A 15,147-nucleotide genomic window follows, 5' to 3' on the forward strand; every position below is an offset into this window, starting at 1 on the left:
CTTGCCCATGCTCTGTCTCTCTCAAAAATAAATAAACATTAAAAAAAATCTGGTGCCAACCTCACTGGACCGAAATCCAGGTGTGGGCAGGGCTTGGTTTCTCTCTGGAGGCACTGGGGTTTGGGGATCCATTTCCTTGTCTTTTCCAACTTCTAGAGGGCACCTGTGTTGTTTGGTTTGTGCCCCCCCCCCCTTCCATCCTCCAAGCCAACAACATTTCTCTCTCTCTGTCTCCCTCTCCCTCCCTCCCCTTCTTCCTTTTTTTCACTTTGAAGGACCCTTGTGATGACATGGGGCCCACATAGATGATCCAAGAGAATCTACTTTTTATAAGGTCAGCTTATTAGCAACCTTTTTGTCATGTAAGGTAACATACAAGTTCTGGGGATTTGAGGGTGGACACCTCTGGGACCCATCCGTCAGACCCCCACAAACATCTTTATTAGTCTAGCATCACTGATATTTTTTATGGGCAGGATGTGTTCTGTCCTTTTCCTTCCTTCCATCCTTCCTTCATTTTGCGGATGCGCGCACTCAAGGCTAACCACACATCTAAGGGACTGGGTGTGTGTGCAGGGTGACATGAGCTTCCCTGGCTAAATCCCAGGGTCCCTCCCTGCTGATCCCGCTTCCATCCAGGTCTGCAGTCTCAGCAAAGGCCCAGCTGATGAGCGAAACTGGATCGTGGCACATTGGTGGCTTAATTAGGGGGAACTGACAGTGCAGCTGTTCCACCCCTGCAAAGGGAGGGTCCTAACTCTGTAGGCTTGCCACCTACCCTTCTGGGGAGCCCTGGTCATTTCCTGTACTCACATCCACCTCAGCGATTGCCCACCCGTGCCTCTGGGTGGCTTATGTGCAAATGACTGTCCTCAAGTCCTCCAACCTTGGTGCTTTTCGTCCAGCCCCATGTCACTATCCAAGAAAAAGCCCGCATCTCCTCTTCCCTGTATAAAGCTACATACAGCCTTTGGCTAGGCTCTCTGATACCATCACTTGATCCCAAACCAACCTTGAGTATTTTCAACCCTTCCCTCACCCGAACCCTTAACTCTGGGGCCACTTGCGGTACTAGGAAGCATTGCGGTTTTGCTATTGCCTTCCCTTCTACCCAGAAATGCTGTCTTTGCTTCTCTCTGTCCTTGGAGACCCCACTTGCCTTTTGGGGTCTTCTCATTTCTGTCTTCCGGAAGCCTTCCCAAATGGCTCCAGCCACAGGGCTCTGAGACCCGGGTTCACGGTCTAGGGACAACTCATTTGCCTTGTGGCATAGACTGTTTCGTATTGTTACTCTTCCCCATGTCTTCCCTGCTGGCCTAAACTTCTGGAGCACAGGGACCGTGTCTTATTCATGTCCGAAGGCCCTTCCCCAAATTATGCCTAAGTGGTGTCCAGCCAGTCCAGTGAACTGTTAGCCTGCACCCATCTACCTGAGTGCTTCCCTGTGAATGACAGGAGTACCCAAGAGGGCAGAGAGGGGGCTCCACATAGACGTTAACACAAGCAACATCGGTTGGCGTAGATCTGGGGCCAGGCAAAGAGAATAGGAAATGCATCCCCAGAGCCTGGGCAGGGCTGGATATAAATGATGCACTACTAACACACCCTGGTCCTGATGATCTCATTTATTGAAAAGTTTTAAGCAGAATTTTAGACATAAACATGAGCAAATACGGAGGCCTTGGGGACCGCAGCTACAGTCGCTGCTGAGTTGGAGGCCTGGGTCAAGACCCTATAGGGACAGCTTCTATGCTGCTGGCTTCCTGCTCTGTGAACATGGGGAAGGCCAAGGTCTAGTTACTAAATAAGGAGGGCAGTGAGGCTCCTAGCAGCCAAGGCAATAAGGGCCCCAAGGCAGCCACCTCTGAAGTGGCAACAGGGCTTGGCAGCTAAGGAGCAGCAGTGGCATAGCCCCCAGAGCCAGGGGGGTGCCTCCCTGGGAGACCAGGTGATGCCGGGGCCACCAGGGAATCTCGGGAGTGTGCGTGGGGAATGAGGCTACAGGGAAGGGAGGGAGGAACCCGGAGGAGCCTGGAATGTGGGGGCAGTCAGGCTGCGTGGCAAAAGGAGCACCCATCCAGCCTCACAAGCCCGAGTAGGAGGCCTCTGTGGTCTCAGACCAGGATGAATCCCGGCGGAAAGACGACGGCTGGTGCCCTCTCAGGTCAGGGCGGCCCAGGCGCGTAAGTAACATCCACATGCGCTCTCGGAACTTGACCCCCACGAAGGCATAGAGCAGTGGGTTGAGGCAGCAGTGCATATAGCCCAGGCCCGAGGTGACTGACTTGGCCACATCCACACGGCTTTCTCGGCCACAGTTGCGGGACAAGGCCTCCAGGTCCATGAGGGTGTCCACCATCACCACCAGGTGGTAGGGGGTCCAGCAGAGGGCGAAGGCCACCACCACCACCACAACCAGCCGCATGGCCCGCAGCCGCCGCTGGCCCCTGGAGACCAGCAGCACAGCCAGGATGCGGGCATAGCAGTAGGCCATGACCAGCAAGGGCAGCAGGAAACCAGCAACCAGCTGCAGCACCCGCAGAGCTGTGCGGCCCACCTGCGGGAAGTTGTACTGACAGTGGGTGGCATTGAGGCGCTCGTCACGGCGGGCCGACAGGAAGATGAAGTCTGGGATGGCAAAGAACAGACAGAGTCCCCAGACGACCACACAGGTGAGGGCCACGCGGGCGGTGGGCCCCCGGCGGTACAGCTGGGTGGCATGCACTATGCTCAGGTAGCGGTCAAAGCTGATGCAGGCCAGCAGGAGGGCCCCCGCGTAGAAGTTGATGTTGAAGAGGGCGCCTGCCACTTTACAGAGGCCAGATCCGAAGACCCACTGGACAGCTGCGTCCACTGCCCAGAGGGGCAGGGTCAGCACCAGCAGTGCGTCGGCCACAGCCAGGTGGAGCAGGAAGGTGTCGGTGCTGCTCAGGGCCGCCCGCTGGCTCAACAGCACAGCCGCCACTGCGCCATTGCCCAGCAGCCCCAACACGAAGAGGAGGCTGTACAGGGCCGGCAGGAAGGCCCGGTCGAAGTTCAGGCTGTAGTCCTGCGGGCAGGGCGGGGAGGCACAGCAGGAGTCACTCTCGTTTTCTGCGTAATCATAGGAAGAGCTACAGTTTTCCAGGAGGAAGGCAAGCTCAGAGGCGTCGAACACCTGGTGTTCACTCATCTGCAGAGGGAGGGAAGGAGACAAGGGACTGTGGCCTTACAGTCACTCCTTTGAGCGTTTCCTGGAGTAGCTCCTCTTTCGGGCAGGCCCCAGTTCCTGTCTTTTGTCTAAGCCCTCGCCTATTAAACTCCGTGCCCAGCCCGGGAGCTGGAGTGGTAACTTCCCACATCAACCACCGCTTCTCTCTCACCTGTGTGGGCCATCCCATTAGACCAGGGATTGTGGGCCAGAGGAAGCCTTCCCTCCCACCCCTGTGCCAGGAGCCCTCCCTGCCCCCTTTCCTTGCTCTGTCTTCACGGCTTGGCTTGCCCTTCTGTTTCCCTGCCACGCCTGGTGCTACTACCTGCCTCCCCCTGCACCTCCCCGCAGTCCCCTCTCCGGGTCAGTCACTGGCCTCCCACTTCCCTCCTTAGCCCTTGTCTAGGGATCCCAACTTCCTGCCTCTCATGGGGCCCCTCCACAAATCACTGAAGTCCTCCCCCTGACCCTGTCACATGCTTTCTGTTCCTGTTCTTCCCTTCCTCTTCAGGGATGCCACCTGCCACCCCCTGGGGGCTCTCCCACCAAGCTTGGGTAGAAATATTCCATACCCCATTACCCTACACATGACCCCAGAGCTGCCAGCCTTCTCAGTGCCAGTTCAGTCCCGCATGGAAGGGTAAGTTCCAAGTCAGAGCCAAAGGGAGCATTGGAAGCCAATGGCGGCGGGGATCATTTTGCAGATGAGGCCCGGAAGCCAGACAGGGGAGGGGTTGCACCTGTGGTCATACACAAGTCCCTGGCCGAGGTGGGTTCCCAATTCCCTGTCCCAGGGCTCCTTCTGCAATCCCTGCATCATCTACCTACTACTCACCCAGCCCTCTGGTGGCCCTGGCTCATGAGCCAGCCCTGACGTTTCCCCCGGTCTCCCGGACCCTCCACTCCGAGCTCCTGTGCTCGCCGGCTGGGCAGCAGCACTTACCTCAAGGACCATTGCTGGGCTGATGCTCTGCCTGCAGGGCTGTGTGCTGCCTGCCCCTCTGCTTTGGTGATTGTGGTCGGGAACCTGCACTACACGGAGGAAGTGAGGGTTTCACATGATTGTTGGCGGCAGCCTCTTCCATGGGCTTGTCTATGCCAGTCCTTAGAACCGAGGCCACAGGAACTCCTATTCTGGCCCGTTCCCCTGGGAACGCTGCTGCGGGGGGACCCGGCCACAAACTGGGGACCAGAAAGGCTGGGGCTTAGGGAAAGGTCCTTTGAGGTGGGGCATCTGGAGAAGCAGAGTGTCTACGAGGTGGAGGGCAGCCCTGCTGCCAGGGGCAAGAACTTCTGCACTGGTGGAGTCAGTGCTCAATACCCTGGCACCTGTGCTCACCTGTCCTGGGCTGGAGTGGATCTTTGCATAATTGCAGATTGCATTGCTAAATGTCTTAGGTCTGTCAAAAAGATTAACCTTCTTTAAAAACTAAAATATTTATTTAAAATGTTTATTTATTTTTGAGAGAGAGAGAGACAGCCCTAGTGGGGGATGGGCAGAGAGAGAGGAGGGGACAGAGGATCTGAAGTGGACTCTGTGCTGACAGCAAAGACCCCGACGTGGGGCTCGAACTCATGAGCGGTGAGATCATGACTGTGAGATCATGACCTGAGCCGCAGTCGGACACTTAACCGACTGAGCCACCCAGGCTCCCCAAACTAAAATATTTTGAAGAAAGCCTTCACACTACAAGTCCTCCACTATTGCCCCTCCCGATACTCAACAGGGGATGAGGAAAGGGAACTACTAGTAATGAACTTGGTATGTGCTAGACAGTGCTTTAGGTACTTTCTCTGACACTGCCTCATTCAAACCACACAAATCCCTTGTGAGGTGGGGGTGGGGAGTGATTCCCCATGGCTAATCCAGAAAGGGGAAGGGGCTTCACCAGACACTGCAAGTGAGGGTGGGAGCTGGGATTGAACCCACAGCTGTCTCTCTTTTTACTGCTCATCCCACTGCCTTCTGCTTTTTTAAGTGGATGATCTCTGATAAACTATGATAAAGTATAATCTATTCATGCAGATAAAAACAAATGAAGTTAACCTATATATTTTGACATGGCTGGAGCTGGAAAATCCAATGACCACATGGTGGAAGAGGCAAGTTACAGAATTATCATGTGGAGTTTCACGCCATATATGTAAATTCTGAAAACCACACACACAAAGCAAGACCATATTGTTTTCGATACAGCTATTTGTTCTAGAAGTTTAAAACAGGGACTGGAGGGGCACCTGGCTGCCTCAGTCGGTGGAACATGCAACTCTTGATCTCAGGGTTGTGAGTTTAAGCCCCACGTTGGGTGTAGAGATTACTAAAAAAAAAAAAAAATCTTTGTTTTAAATGTTCATTTATTTACTTTTGAGAGAGAGAGAGAGCATGAGTGGGAGAGGGGCAGACAGAGAGGGAGACAGAGAATCCCAAGCAGGCCCCATGCCGCTAGCATAGACCCTGACACGGGGCTCGAACCCACAACTTATGAGATCGTGACCTGAGCCAAAAACAAGAGTCGGACGCTCAAACAACTGAGCCTCCCAGGCGCCCCCGCCCCAAAATAAAATCTTAACAAAAAGTAAAAATTGGAAAACAAAACAAAACAAAAAATTAGGGATTGGAGACACTACAAATTCATGAGAGCAGTTGCTCCTGGGGTAACAGGAAGAAGAGGGTTGGGGAAGAGTATGTGGACCCTCTCAATTTCAAGGAAAAGCTGTAAATAGCATTTGTAGAGCAAATCAGGCCCTTTATGGTGGTGTGCTACAACAGTTTCTCCCCACTCCCAGCCCTCTGCCCTCTGCCCTCTCCTCCTTTCCCTATTACCCTGTTCTCCTTATCAGCCGGGAAAGGCAGCCCCTAACTCGCCTTGCCTCTGCTAGGTAGTCTCTTCTCTCCCTCTCTCCCACCCAGACGAGAAGGAGAGGCACAGAGACAGAGACGGAGAGAGGCAGAACCAGTCCTCTGGGGTCTGGTTTTCAGAGTGCTTCACCAGAGCCTCCAGGCTCAGGCTTGGAATTCGCTTCAAACTTCTTGACAAGACACATACTGGCAAGGCAGCGAGCCCCTTCTCCACCTTCTGTGCGCAGGAGCTGCAACTATCCTTGCTCTAAACAGCTTGTCAAACTGCAAGGTGCAGGCCAGAGGGAGGTGAGGGCCTGCAGGACATCAGGAGCAGTGCAAGTGGACAGGACTGGCGACTGCAGGAGCCTCGGCAGTTACGATGGGTAGGAGTTGGCAGGGTGGGGAAGATGGGTAGGAGCTGGCACCACGGTTTCTGGCCGCTGGTCAAGAAGAGTTTCCATTCCCTGGGTTTCTGCACGTGAAAGAAGTGAGGATAATAAAAACCTCCGTTCAATTTGGGTTTTTTTTTTAATGTTTATTTTGAGAGAGAGCGCGCGCGCTTAAGTGGGGGAGGAACAGAGAGAAGGGGAGAGAGAATCCCAAGCAGTCTCTGTGCTGTCAGCACAAAGCCCCACATGGGGCTCGAACTCACGAACCATGAGATCATGACCTGAGCCGAAATCAAGAGTCGGACGCTTAACCGACTGGGACACCCAGGCGCCCTTCTGTCTATTCAATTTCAAGGAGGGTCTTGTATTCTGCAATTATGTCCTTCATCCCCTTTTTGGTATTAAAAGGATCTTTTCTTTATGAAATGATGGTGAATATAAGCTGATAGATTTAGAAGAATCTTGTGTTGACTGAAGTGGACAATCCAAATGTGGGGCCTCCAAATAGATGTTGGAGTGCCACTGGGCCATGTGAAATGTCAAAGTCTAGGGATCCCTGGTCCCCCTCCTGTGCCCTAGTCCCCATTGGTCACATGGGGACAATGCTCCCCACCTTCCCAGGTTGCTGGTGAGGAGAAATGAGAGAGGGTTGGGCAGGAGTTCTGAAAGGGTGCAGGGAGCTTTTCTGAGCTGGGCCGTATCCTCATAAGCCATTCTGGGCTGTGGGGCCGGCTGCTGTCACTGCTCCCGTGTGGCCCAGATATGGTGGGAAGGTCCCTTCCAGGACCCAGCACATAGTAGGAGAATGCGGAGTGAGAGGGATATTCACTACAAACATAGTGACTGGGAGACTTTCCTGTCAGGTGAGCCCCGGGATAGAGCGTGCCCACCTTTTGGGGCATGCAGGTGTGGTCTTGGCCTCCAGAAAGCCTGCCCCTTGCCTAGTCCTCTGGCTTCCGTGCTGTGCAATCTCAGGCAAATCACTTCACTCCTCTGCCTCAGTTTCCTCATCTGAAAAGTAGGGAGAAACATAGTACACGTGGGCTGGGGTTGCTGTGTGGACTGCATACAATACGTGTAGGTGCATGGCCCAGGGTAGGTGCCTGGGGAGCACTGGTTTCCTCCTCATTTTGGTTACTTTCTAGGTCGGCCCTTCCGGGGTCTCAGAATGGCAGGTTCAGGGCAGGATCCCGCTGTCTTTCTCAGCTCAGATGCCTTGGAAGTGCCTTTGTCGTAGTGCCTAGCCAAACCCTTGTCTGATGCTCTAATCTGGGTCCCAAGCAGCCCCAGACCAGGTCAGAGGCAGGCCCGGCCCTTGGGGAGAGCCACCTAGCCAGTGGTCTGCCCTCAGAGTTCTGGTACTTGTGCCCCCTGCTTCTGCCCTCCCAAGCAGCCAGTTGGGGAAGCTTGAGGAGGAAGTTAGTCAGAGTGAAGCTGCTCTGGGCCCCACCTGTGGTCAAGGTGTGAAATGTGCACCTGTCTCTTCTCTGCCACCCATCCCCCTGTTTTTTTTCTTTTTTTTCACACCTCTGGGCTGTGGTTTGGGGAGATGGGAGGCTCAAAAGTCTGTGCTCTGGGCCCAGTCCCTCACAGGAAGGAGGGCCTCTATACAGCTCTCTGTTGGGCTGACCAGGGAAGGGGGCCATTTCCTCCCCTTTCCTCTCAGCATCTGCTGCCTCTTTCGTAGATCTCACAATGTCCCCTGGGGTCCCTGTTCCAAAAGCCCCTGGCTGTCAGGGGAACAGGCTCAGGGAGGCCCAAGCTTCCTGTGAGGCTCAGGCAGTGGCCTAGGTTGTGACAGGGGCTTTGTTACACGAAATCAACAAGAGTCCTAGCCCCAGAAAGGGGTCTGGGTCTGCCCCAGACAGTGCTGGGACTTTGGGATTCCTTCTGCTGGCCCTTCTCCCCAGAGAAGAAGAGCTTAAGTCATAGTAAGGCCCAGGCATTGGGGACTGCCCCCCTCTCTGCCCCTCTTCCCCAGCTGCTTCCTGCAGCTCTAAGCCCTACTGGAAGGCAAGGCCATTCTAAGTGTTGGGGCCATAGACTGCGGCGCAGGCAGTCCAGGCCCGTGCGGGTGATTTCCCAAGCTGTGGGGCACTCATTCTTTTTGGGACCAGGGCAAGAGGACATTGCTGCCATCTGTCAAGGCAACTCAAGTGGTGGGAACAGAAGGTGCCAAGGCAAGGACATAAGGAAAGGACTGTCAGGCCAGGGGCAGTTTGGCTGAAAAAGTAGTTATGTGTGAGAGAGGAGGGTAGAGAGGGCTGGAGAGTGGTAGTTCACTGATCTTCCTATCATCCTGTCCCTTGAAAATAGCTTCCATTCAGCAAGCCTTTACTTTCATACACATGATCGCTTCAAAAAACTTTTTTGTTTACTTATTTTTGAGAGAGACAGAAACAGAGTATGAGCAGGGGAAGGGCAGAGAGAGAGGGAGACACAGAATCCAAAGCAGGCTCCAGGCTCGGAGCTGTCAGCACAGAGCCCGACGCAGGGCTTGAACCCATGAACCATGAGATCATGACCTGAGTCGAAATCAGACGCTTAACCGACTGAGCTACCCACGTGCCCCTAGGGCCAGTTCTTCTAAGAGCCACACTTTAGTCACCACACGGTCCCAACCAGGTGTCTTGTGTGAGGGCAGGTGCTCACCCAGTCGTGCTTGTGACCTAGAGTGAGATTTCGGTAAAGCTCACTACCTCCCAATTCTCGCCCTGTTCCTCCTCACTGACCAGGGAGAAGAAATGTCAGAACCTTCAAGATGAGAGACCTAGATGACCAAACAAAAATCTGCTAAGTGCAGGACACCTTTTGCGATGGCCCCCAGAAGAGTCTGTGTTGCTCCCAGAAGTCCCATCCCATTTGCAGACCAGCCCTGGGGTCACACATGGGGTCAGCATGCATCTGTTTCCATCCAGCCCTGTACCTGGGCCTCCATCACAGCTCAGGACTGTCCACATTCTCCAGACGGACAGGTGGCAACATTGCTAATGCACACACATCCAATTATGGAAGCCTGTTCTTGATAGATTCTTGAATCCCAGTTGCTCCCATAGTGAACACTTGAGGGATGTCCCTCTGCATTGGTGAGCTGGGCTACCCCTTAGAACAAAGTCATCGGCAGGCCCAACATCTGGCCATCGCATTCCCTTGGGTTGGCCCACAGAGGAAGGTCAAACAGGATAATAAGAATAGCATGCAGGGGCACTTGGGTGGCTCAGTTAAGTGTCCGACTTTGTCTCAGATCATGTTCTTGGGTCTGTGAGTTTGAGCTCTGCATCGGGCTCTGTGCTGACAGCTCAGAGCCTGGAACCTGCTTGTCTCTTCCCCTTGCCCACTCATGCTCTGTCTCCTTCTCTCTCTCCTTCAAAAATAAATAAACATTGGGGCGCCTGGGTGGCTCAGTCGGTCAGGCGTCCGACTTCAGCTCAGGTCACCATCTCGCGATCTCACGGTCCATGAGTTCGGGCCCCGCGTCGGGCTCTGGGCTGATGGCTCAGAGCCTGGAGCCTGCTTCCGATTCTGTGTCTCCCTCTCTCTCTGCTCTTCCCCTGTTCATGGTCTGTCTCTCTGTCTCAAAAATAAATAAACGTTAAAATAAATAAATAAATAAATAAAATATTAAATAAATAAATAAATAAACATAAAAAAAAAACAGCTGACATTTATTGATTACTTAACTATGTGCCAGGCTCTGTTCTAAGAGCTTTATTGGGATGAATTTCTTTGATGGTCATAGTGATGCAGTAATTATGGCATTATTACTCCTATCATCCCCACTTTACAGACGACAGAAACACAAAGTTTAAGGAACTTGCTCAAAGCCACACAGCCAGCAAATGGTAGAGACATGCTCTTATCCATTACACTATAATCTATTATACCTTTTAAGGTTAGAGGGACAGGGATCAAGGGTGATGTTCAAAAAGGACTATGTTGGCTTTATTCTGTAATGTTTTACACAGAGACCATATTGATGTATTAGCTGAGTGATTAAAAAGCCATCCATAAGATTCTCTCTCTTTCCCTCTCTCTCTCTGTTCCTCTCCTGTTTGTGCTCTCTCTCTCTCAAAATAAATAAATGAACTTTAAAAAAAGGGGAGGGACAGGGCGCCTGGGTGGCTCTGTCAGTTAAGCGTCTGACTTCGGCTCAGGTCGTGATCTCGTGGTTTGTGAGTTCGAGCCCCACGTCGGGGCTCTGTGCTGACAGCTCAGAGCCTGGAGCCTGCTTCGGATTCTGTGTCCGAAGACACTGGCCCCTTCCCCACTCACACTCTCTCTGTCTCAAAAATAAATAAATAAATAAATAAGCTTAAAAAAAAAAAAAGCGGGTGAGGCCACTGCCAGGAAGGCTTCTCTCCCTGAAGAACAGTCTGGGCTAGAGCTTTTGGCTGCTGCTGGGCTCTCAGGAGTAGGAAAAGGTACACCCTGGAAACCATGGTGCCCTCCCCAAAGGTAGTCCACTGAGCAAACCCTGCTGACTAGTGTCCCTCCCTGGGTCTTTACCTTGGAGTGTCCCCAGGTGTGCTTTATGCTGCCCTCCTGGGACCCTGCACAAAGCTCCTTGATGATGGGCCTGATCCTGTCTAGACTTTACCTGCCTGGACTCTTGAGCCTTCTGGGAAATTCCTCAACTAGCCAAATAAATTTCCTGAAATCCCAACAAGGTGTGGCGTTGGTCTTGGGGGCTTTGTCCACAGGTCCTATGCAGGTCCAGAACCTGCCTCCTGTTAGTGTTGACCCCATATCTCTCCAACCGGGCACTAAATCACACACAAAGGCACAGGCATTGGTGCTCGATGGTCAAAGCTGAGCTGGCCCCACGTGGGGCTGTGTGGCAGTGCTGGTGAGCACGTGGGCTGTGGACCACACTGGCTCGGATTCCTGGCTCTGCCATTCCTAGCTGTATGAGCTTGCACAGGTTGTTTATTTCACTTCTCTGTGCTCCGGCTTCCTCTCTGGATGAGAAAAGGTGACCTGCTGTATGTGTAAAGGCCCTGAGAACAATGCCTGGCACATGGTTAGTGCCATATATGATTTGTTAGCTACCCTCCTCCTTGTGGCTGCTTACATGCTCCCAGGACTGGGCACACCCATGGGGGAAGCTTCATTTGCATTGAGGTCCCTCACACCTCAGCCTGGAAGGCTGAAGCCTTGCCCCTGCCTTACTTGCAGAATTGGTCAGAGTGCTGATGCCTTTGACTGTGGGGCGTGGGTGCCCGTTTGAATGCAGTGCCCAAGTCTTCATGGGCAGTGGGGCGGGAGGTCCCTTCCAGATGAAGAGCCTGGCTGAGAGTGGGGGCTGTGTACTCGGAGCTGTGGGTGCAGAATGCACTGGCCTAGAAGTTCGCCCTTGCTTCTGGGGGGAGGGACTTTAAAGGAGCTTGAGGGGACACCAAACTGGCTGTGTTACCCATAAGTTTCTCATCACAGACTACCACATTAAGTCCTGAGTTAGCCAAAATACCTGTCGATGATGAGACAGACGGCCAGCAGCAACAACAGTATTAACCAGTAAAGCTTAGGTAGCACTATGTGCCAGGTGCTATTTGAAGCACCTTTATGCATACATATCCTCATAACAAGTCTTTGACATAGGTTTTATTTATATTCCTTTTTTTTTTTTTAAGTAGACTTCACTCCCAGTGCAGAGCCCAATGTGGGTCTTGAACTTCCGATACTGAGATTGAGACTGGGATGCTTAACCGACTGAGCCACCCAGGCACCCTTATTTATATTGCTATTTTATTTTTTTATGTTTATTCATTTTTTTGAGAGACAGAGCACAAGTAGGGGAGAGGCAGAGAGAGAGGGAGACAGAATCTGAAGCAGGCTCCAGGCTCCAAGCTCTCAGCACAGAGCCCAACGCAGGGCTTGAACTCACACACCGTGAGATCATCACCTAAGCTGAAGTTGGATGCTTAACCGATACAGCCATTCAGAAACCCCATATATTCCTATTTTAAAAATGAGAATGGGGAACCTGGGTGGCTCAGTTGGGCAGCAGACCATTGCTTTGGGCTCAGGTCATTATCTCACAGTTCCTGCATTTGAGCCCCTCATTGGGCTCTGTGCTCATAGTGGGGATCCTCTCTGCCCCTCCTCCACTTGGGCATGAGCGCTTTCTCTCTTTCTTTCTGTCTCAAAAATATATAAATGTTAAAAAAATTTTGGGGGGCGCCCGGGTGGCTCAGTCGGTTAAGTGTCCCACTTCACCTCAGGTCATGATCTCTTGGCCAGTGAGTTCGAACCCCATGTCAGGCTCTGTGCTGACAGCTCACAGCCTGGAGCCTGCTTCGGATTCTGTGCCTTCCTCTCTCTCTGCCCCTCCACTGCTCACATTCTGTCTCTCTCTCTGTGTCTCAAAAATAAATGTTAAAAAAATTAAAAAAAAATTTTTTTTAATGAGCAAATAGACTCAAATAAGTTGCCCATGGCTAAACAACTAATAGGTGACAGAGCCTGAATTTCAAACCAAGCAGTCTGGCTTCAAAGTACACACTTTTAAGCACCCTTCTATACTGCTTCAGGTTTGAAGAGGTCATTATGTGAATTTAAGAGAACGGGAGCCTGAAGCTCACCCCTGGCAGGGCCTGGCATTGGGGTGTGCTGCTTATTACCCAAATCCCCAGCCAAGGTTCCAGAGTGGCTGAGTCAGTGTGTGGACGGGGGGGAGAAACCAAGGCAGGGCCCCTTCCTGGAACAAGGGTGCACCTCCAGCATTCCACAGTTGGGGGCCAGGACAGAAGATGAAGGACCAGAGTCTGCAACAGGGGGTTGTTACTATGGAAACTAACAGTGTGGTAAAGCTCAAAGCTGAGCCTGTCTGGGTCTAAAAAAAAAAAAAGGCAAATGATATTTTAAAAAATTCTAGATATTTTTGGAAGGTGGCTTAAGACAAACCTTTTGTGGAATTCAGATGGATTTTCGCATATTTTTTAGTGAATAGAGGTCTTTTACATAACCACCAAGACTATCTATAAATTACTGTAGCTTATAGTATAGCGGGAGAAGCACTTGCATATGAGGAGGCCCAGGATGGGGTGAAGAGGAGGGAGGGGTGAGGCGGAAGAAGGGAGAAAGTTCGGGGGGTAGGTGGTTGCAGGGAAATGAGGTGGAGGGAGCGTATTAGCTGAAGTGGGGGTGACGGGAGGGGGCACAGAGAGGTGAGAAGGTGATCCAGAGCCAGAATCCACAGCACTGATTGACCACCCCCAGTCCAGTCTGCCCCTGGTAGGTCTCTGGTCTGCCTTCACCATGAGGATAGCACCCACGGTGGTGCCTCAGCTTGCCCTCTGCCTTCATGTTGGGTCAGGGAAGTCTGGCATAAAAAAGATCTGTTTAGGGGCGTCTGGGTGGCTCCATTGGTTAAGCGTCTGACTCTTGGTTTTGGCTCAGATCATGGTCTCACGGTTCATGAGATTGAGTCCCATGTCAGGCTCTATGCTGGCAGCATGAAGCCTGCTTGGAATTCTCTCTCTCCCTCTCTCTCTGCCCCTCCCATGCACTCTCTCTCTCTCAAAAATAAATAAATAAATAAACATTAAAAAAACAGATCTGTTTAGTCTCTTTGAGCTCCAACTTACTGACAAGGAGTCTTTACTTTCTCACATTGCTTTTACTTTCCGTCATTGCTATTACTATCTCAAAATACGAGTCGTCTGCCTGACATGCTTTGGCAAACACCAGCCCAGAGAAAGAGGGCTGTTCCATGATGTGACCTCAGCATCCTGCCCAACCTGATTCTTCACTCTGCTTTGGGTATCCTATATCCTAGCCAAACGGGACCACATGCTGTTGCAAGCATAACCCAACTTTCCAACATTTAGCTCGTCTCTGCCTGAGTCCTACCCACTCTCCAGGACCCAGAAGTGCAGCCCAGAGCCACGAAGCCATAAAAACTCCTTTTTTCCGGGGCACTTGGGCTGCTCAGTCTATTAAGCATTCGACTCTTGAGCTTGACTCAGGTCACAATCTCAGGGTTTGTGAGTTTGAGCCCCGTGTCAGGCTACTCGTCGTGAATGCACAGCCTGCTTAGGATTCTCTCTCTCCCTCTCTCTGTGTCCCTCCCTGCTCTTTCTCTCCCAAAATAAATACACTTAAATAAAAACTGCAGAAACTCCCTTTTTCTGGATCCCATGGCTCTTCCCTGAGGGCCCCAGGTGAGACAGAAAGGAGAGGTGAGAAGACTCAGGGTAGGAAGCAAGAAATTTCAGTACCCTATATCTACCTTCTAAACACGGAAATAGACTGACATAATTTCTGCAGGGCAAGTCTCTGACTAGAAGTACCCTTTGCCTATCTGATCTCCAGCCTTCTCACCCTAGGGGCCATTCATTCCGCTGGTATAGAAAAGCCAAGTCTGGCTCTGGAAGATCTCAGTGGGAGTCCAACTGAGCACAGAAACTATGTAGCATGGTAATAATAAATGGACTTTAAATGTAGTTAGTGGTGTCTGTGGGCCTGGGTTTCAATCCCATACAAACACCCTTTTTTATTTATTTTTTTATTTTGAGAGAGAGAGAGGTAATCCTAAGGAGGCTCCACACTGTCAGCATGTAGCCCAGTGCAGGGCTTGAACTCACAAACTGTGAGATCATGACATGAACTGAGATCACGAGTCAGATGTTTAACCGACTGAGCCACCCAGGACCCCCCATATAACCCCCATCATAGCTGGATGATCTGGGCAAATCACTTCACTTCTCTGAGCCTCAGTTGCCTCA

The 15,147-nt window shown here is 51.9% G+C and overlaps 1 protein-coding gene across 2 annotated transcripts; it reads right to left on the reverse strand.

The window, feature by feature from the left end:
• Window positions 1-1,586: 1,586 nt before the first annotated feature.
• Window positions 1,587-4,279, reverse strand: CXCR3 (C-X-C motif chemokine receptor 3). Of its 2 annotated transcripts, none has more exons than XM_049643952.1 (2): window positions 4,134-4,279; window positions 1,587-3,049 (listed from the first exon to the last, which is right to left on the reverse strand). In XM_049643952.1, exons 1-2 carry the CDS (start codon window positions 4,143-4,145, stop codon window positions 2,084-2,086), a joined length of 978 nt encoding a protein of 325 aa, XP_049499909.1. In that variant the 5' UTR covers window positions 4,146-4,279; the 3' UTR covers window positions 1,587-2,083. The 2 variants fall into 2 exon arrangements, with proteins under 2 accessions (XP_049499909.1, XP_049499908.1); XM_049643951.1 differs by having other exon boundaries at window positions 1,587-3,172; window positions 4,134-4,272.
• Window positions 4,280-15,147: the final 10,868 nt, after the last annotated feature.

The sequence above is a fragment of the Panthera uncia genome, chromosome X, assembly GCF_023721935.1.
Source record: "Panthera uncia isolate 11264 chromosome X, Puncia_PCG_1.0, whole genome shotgun sequence".
NCBI lineage: Eukaryota > Metazoa > Chordata > Mammalia > Carnivora > Felidae > Panthera > Panthera uncia.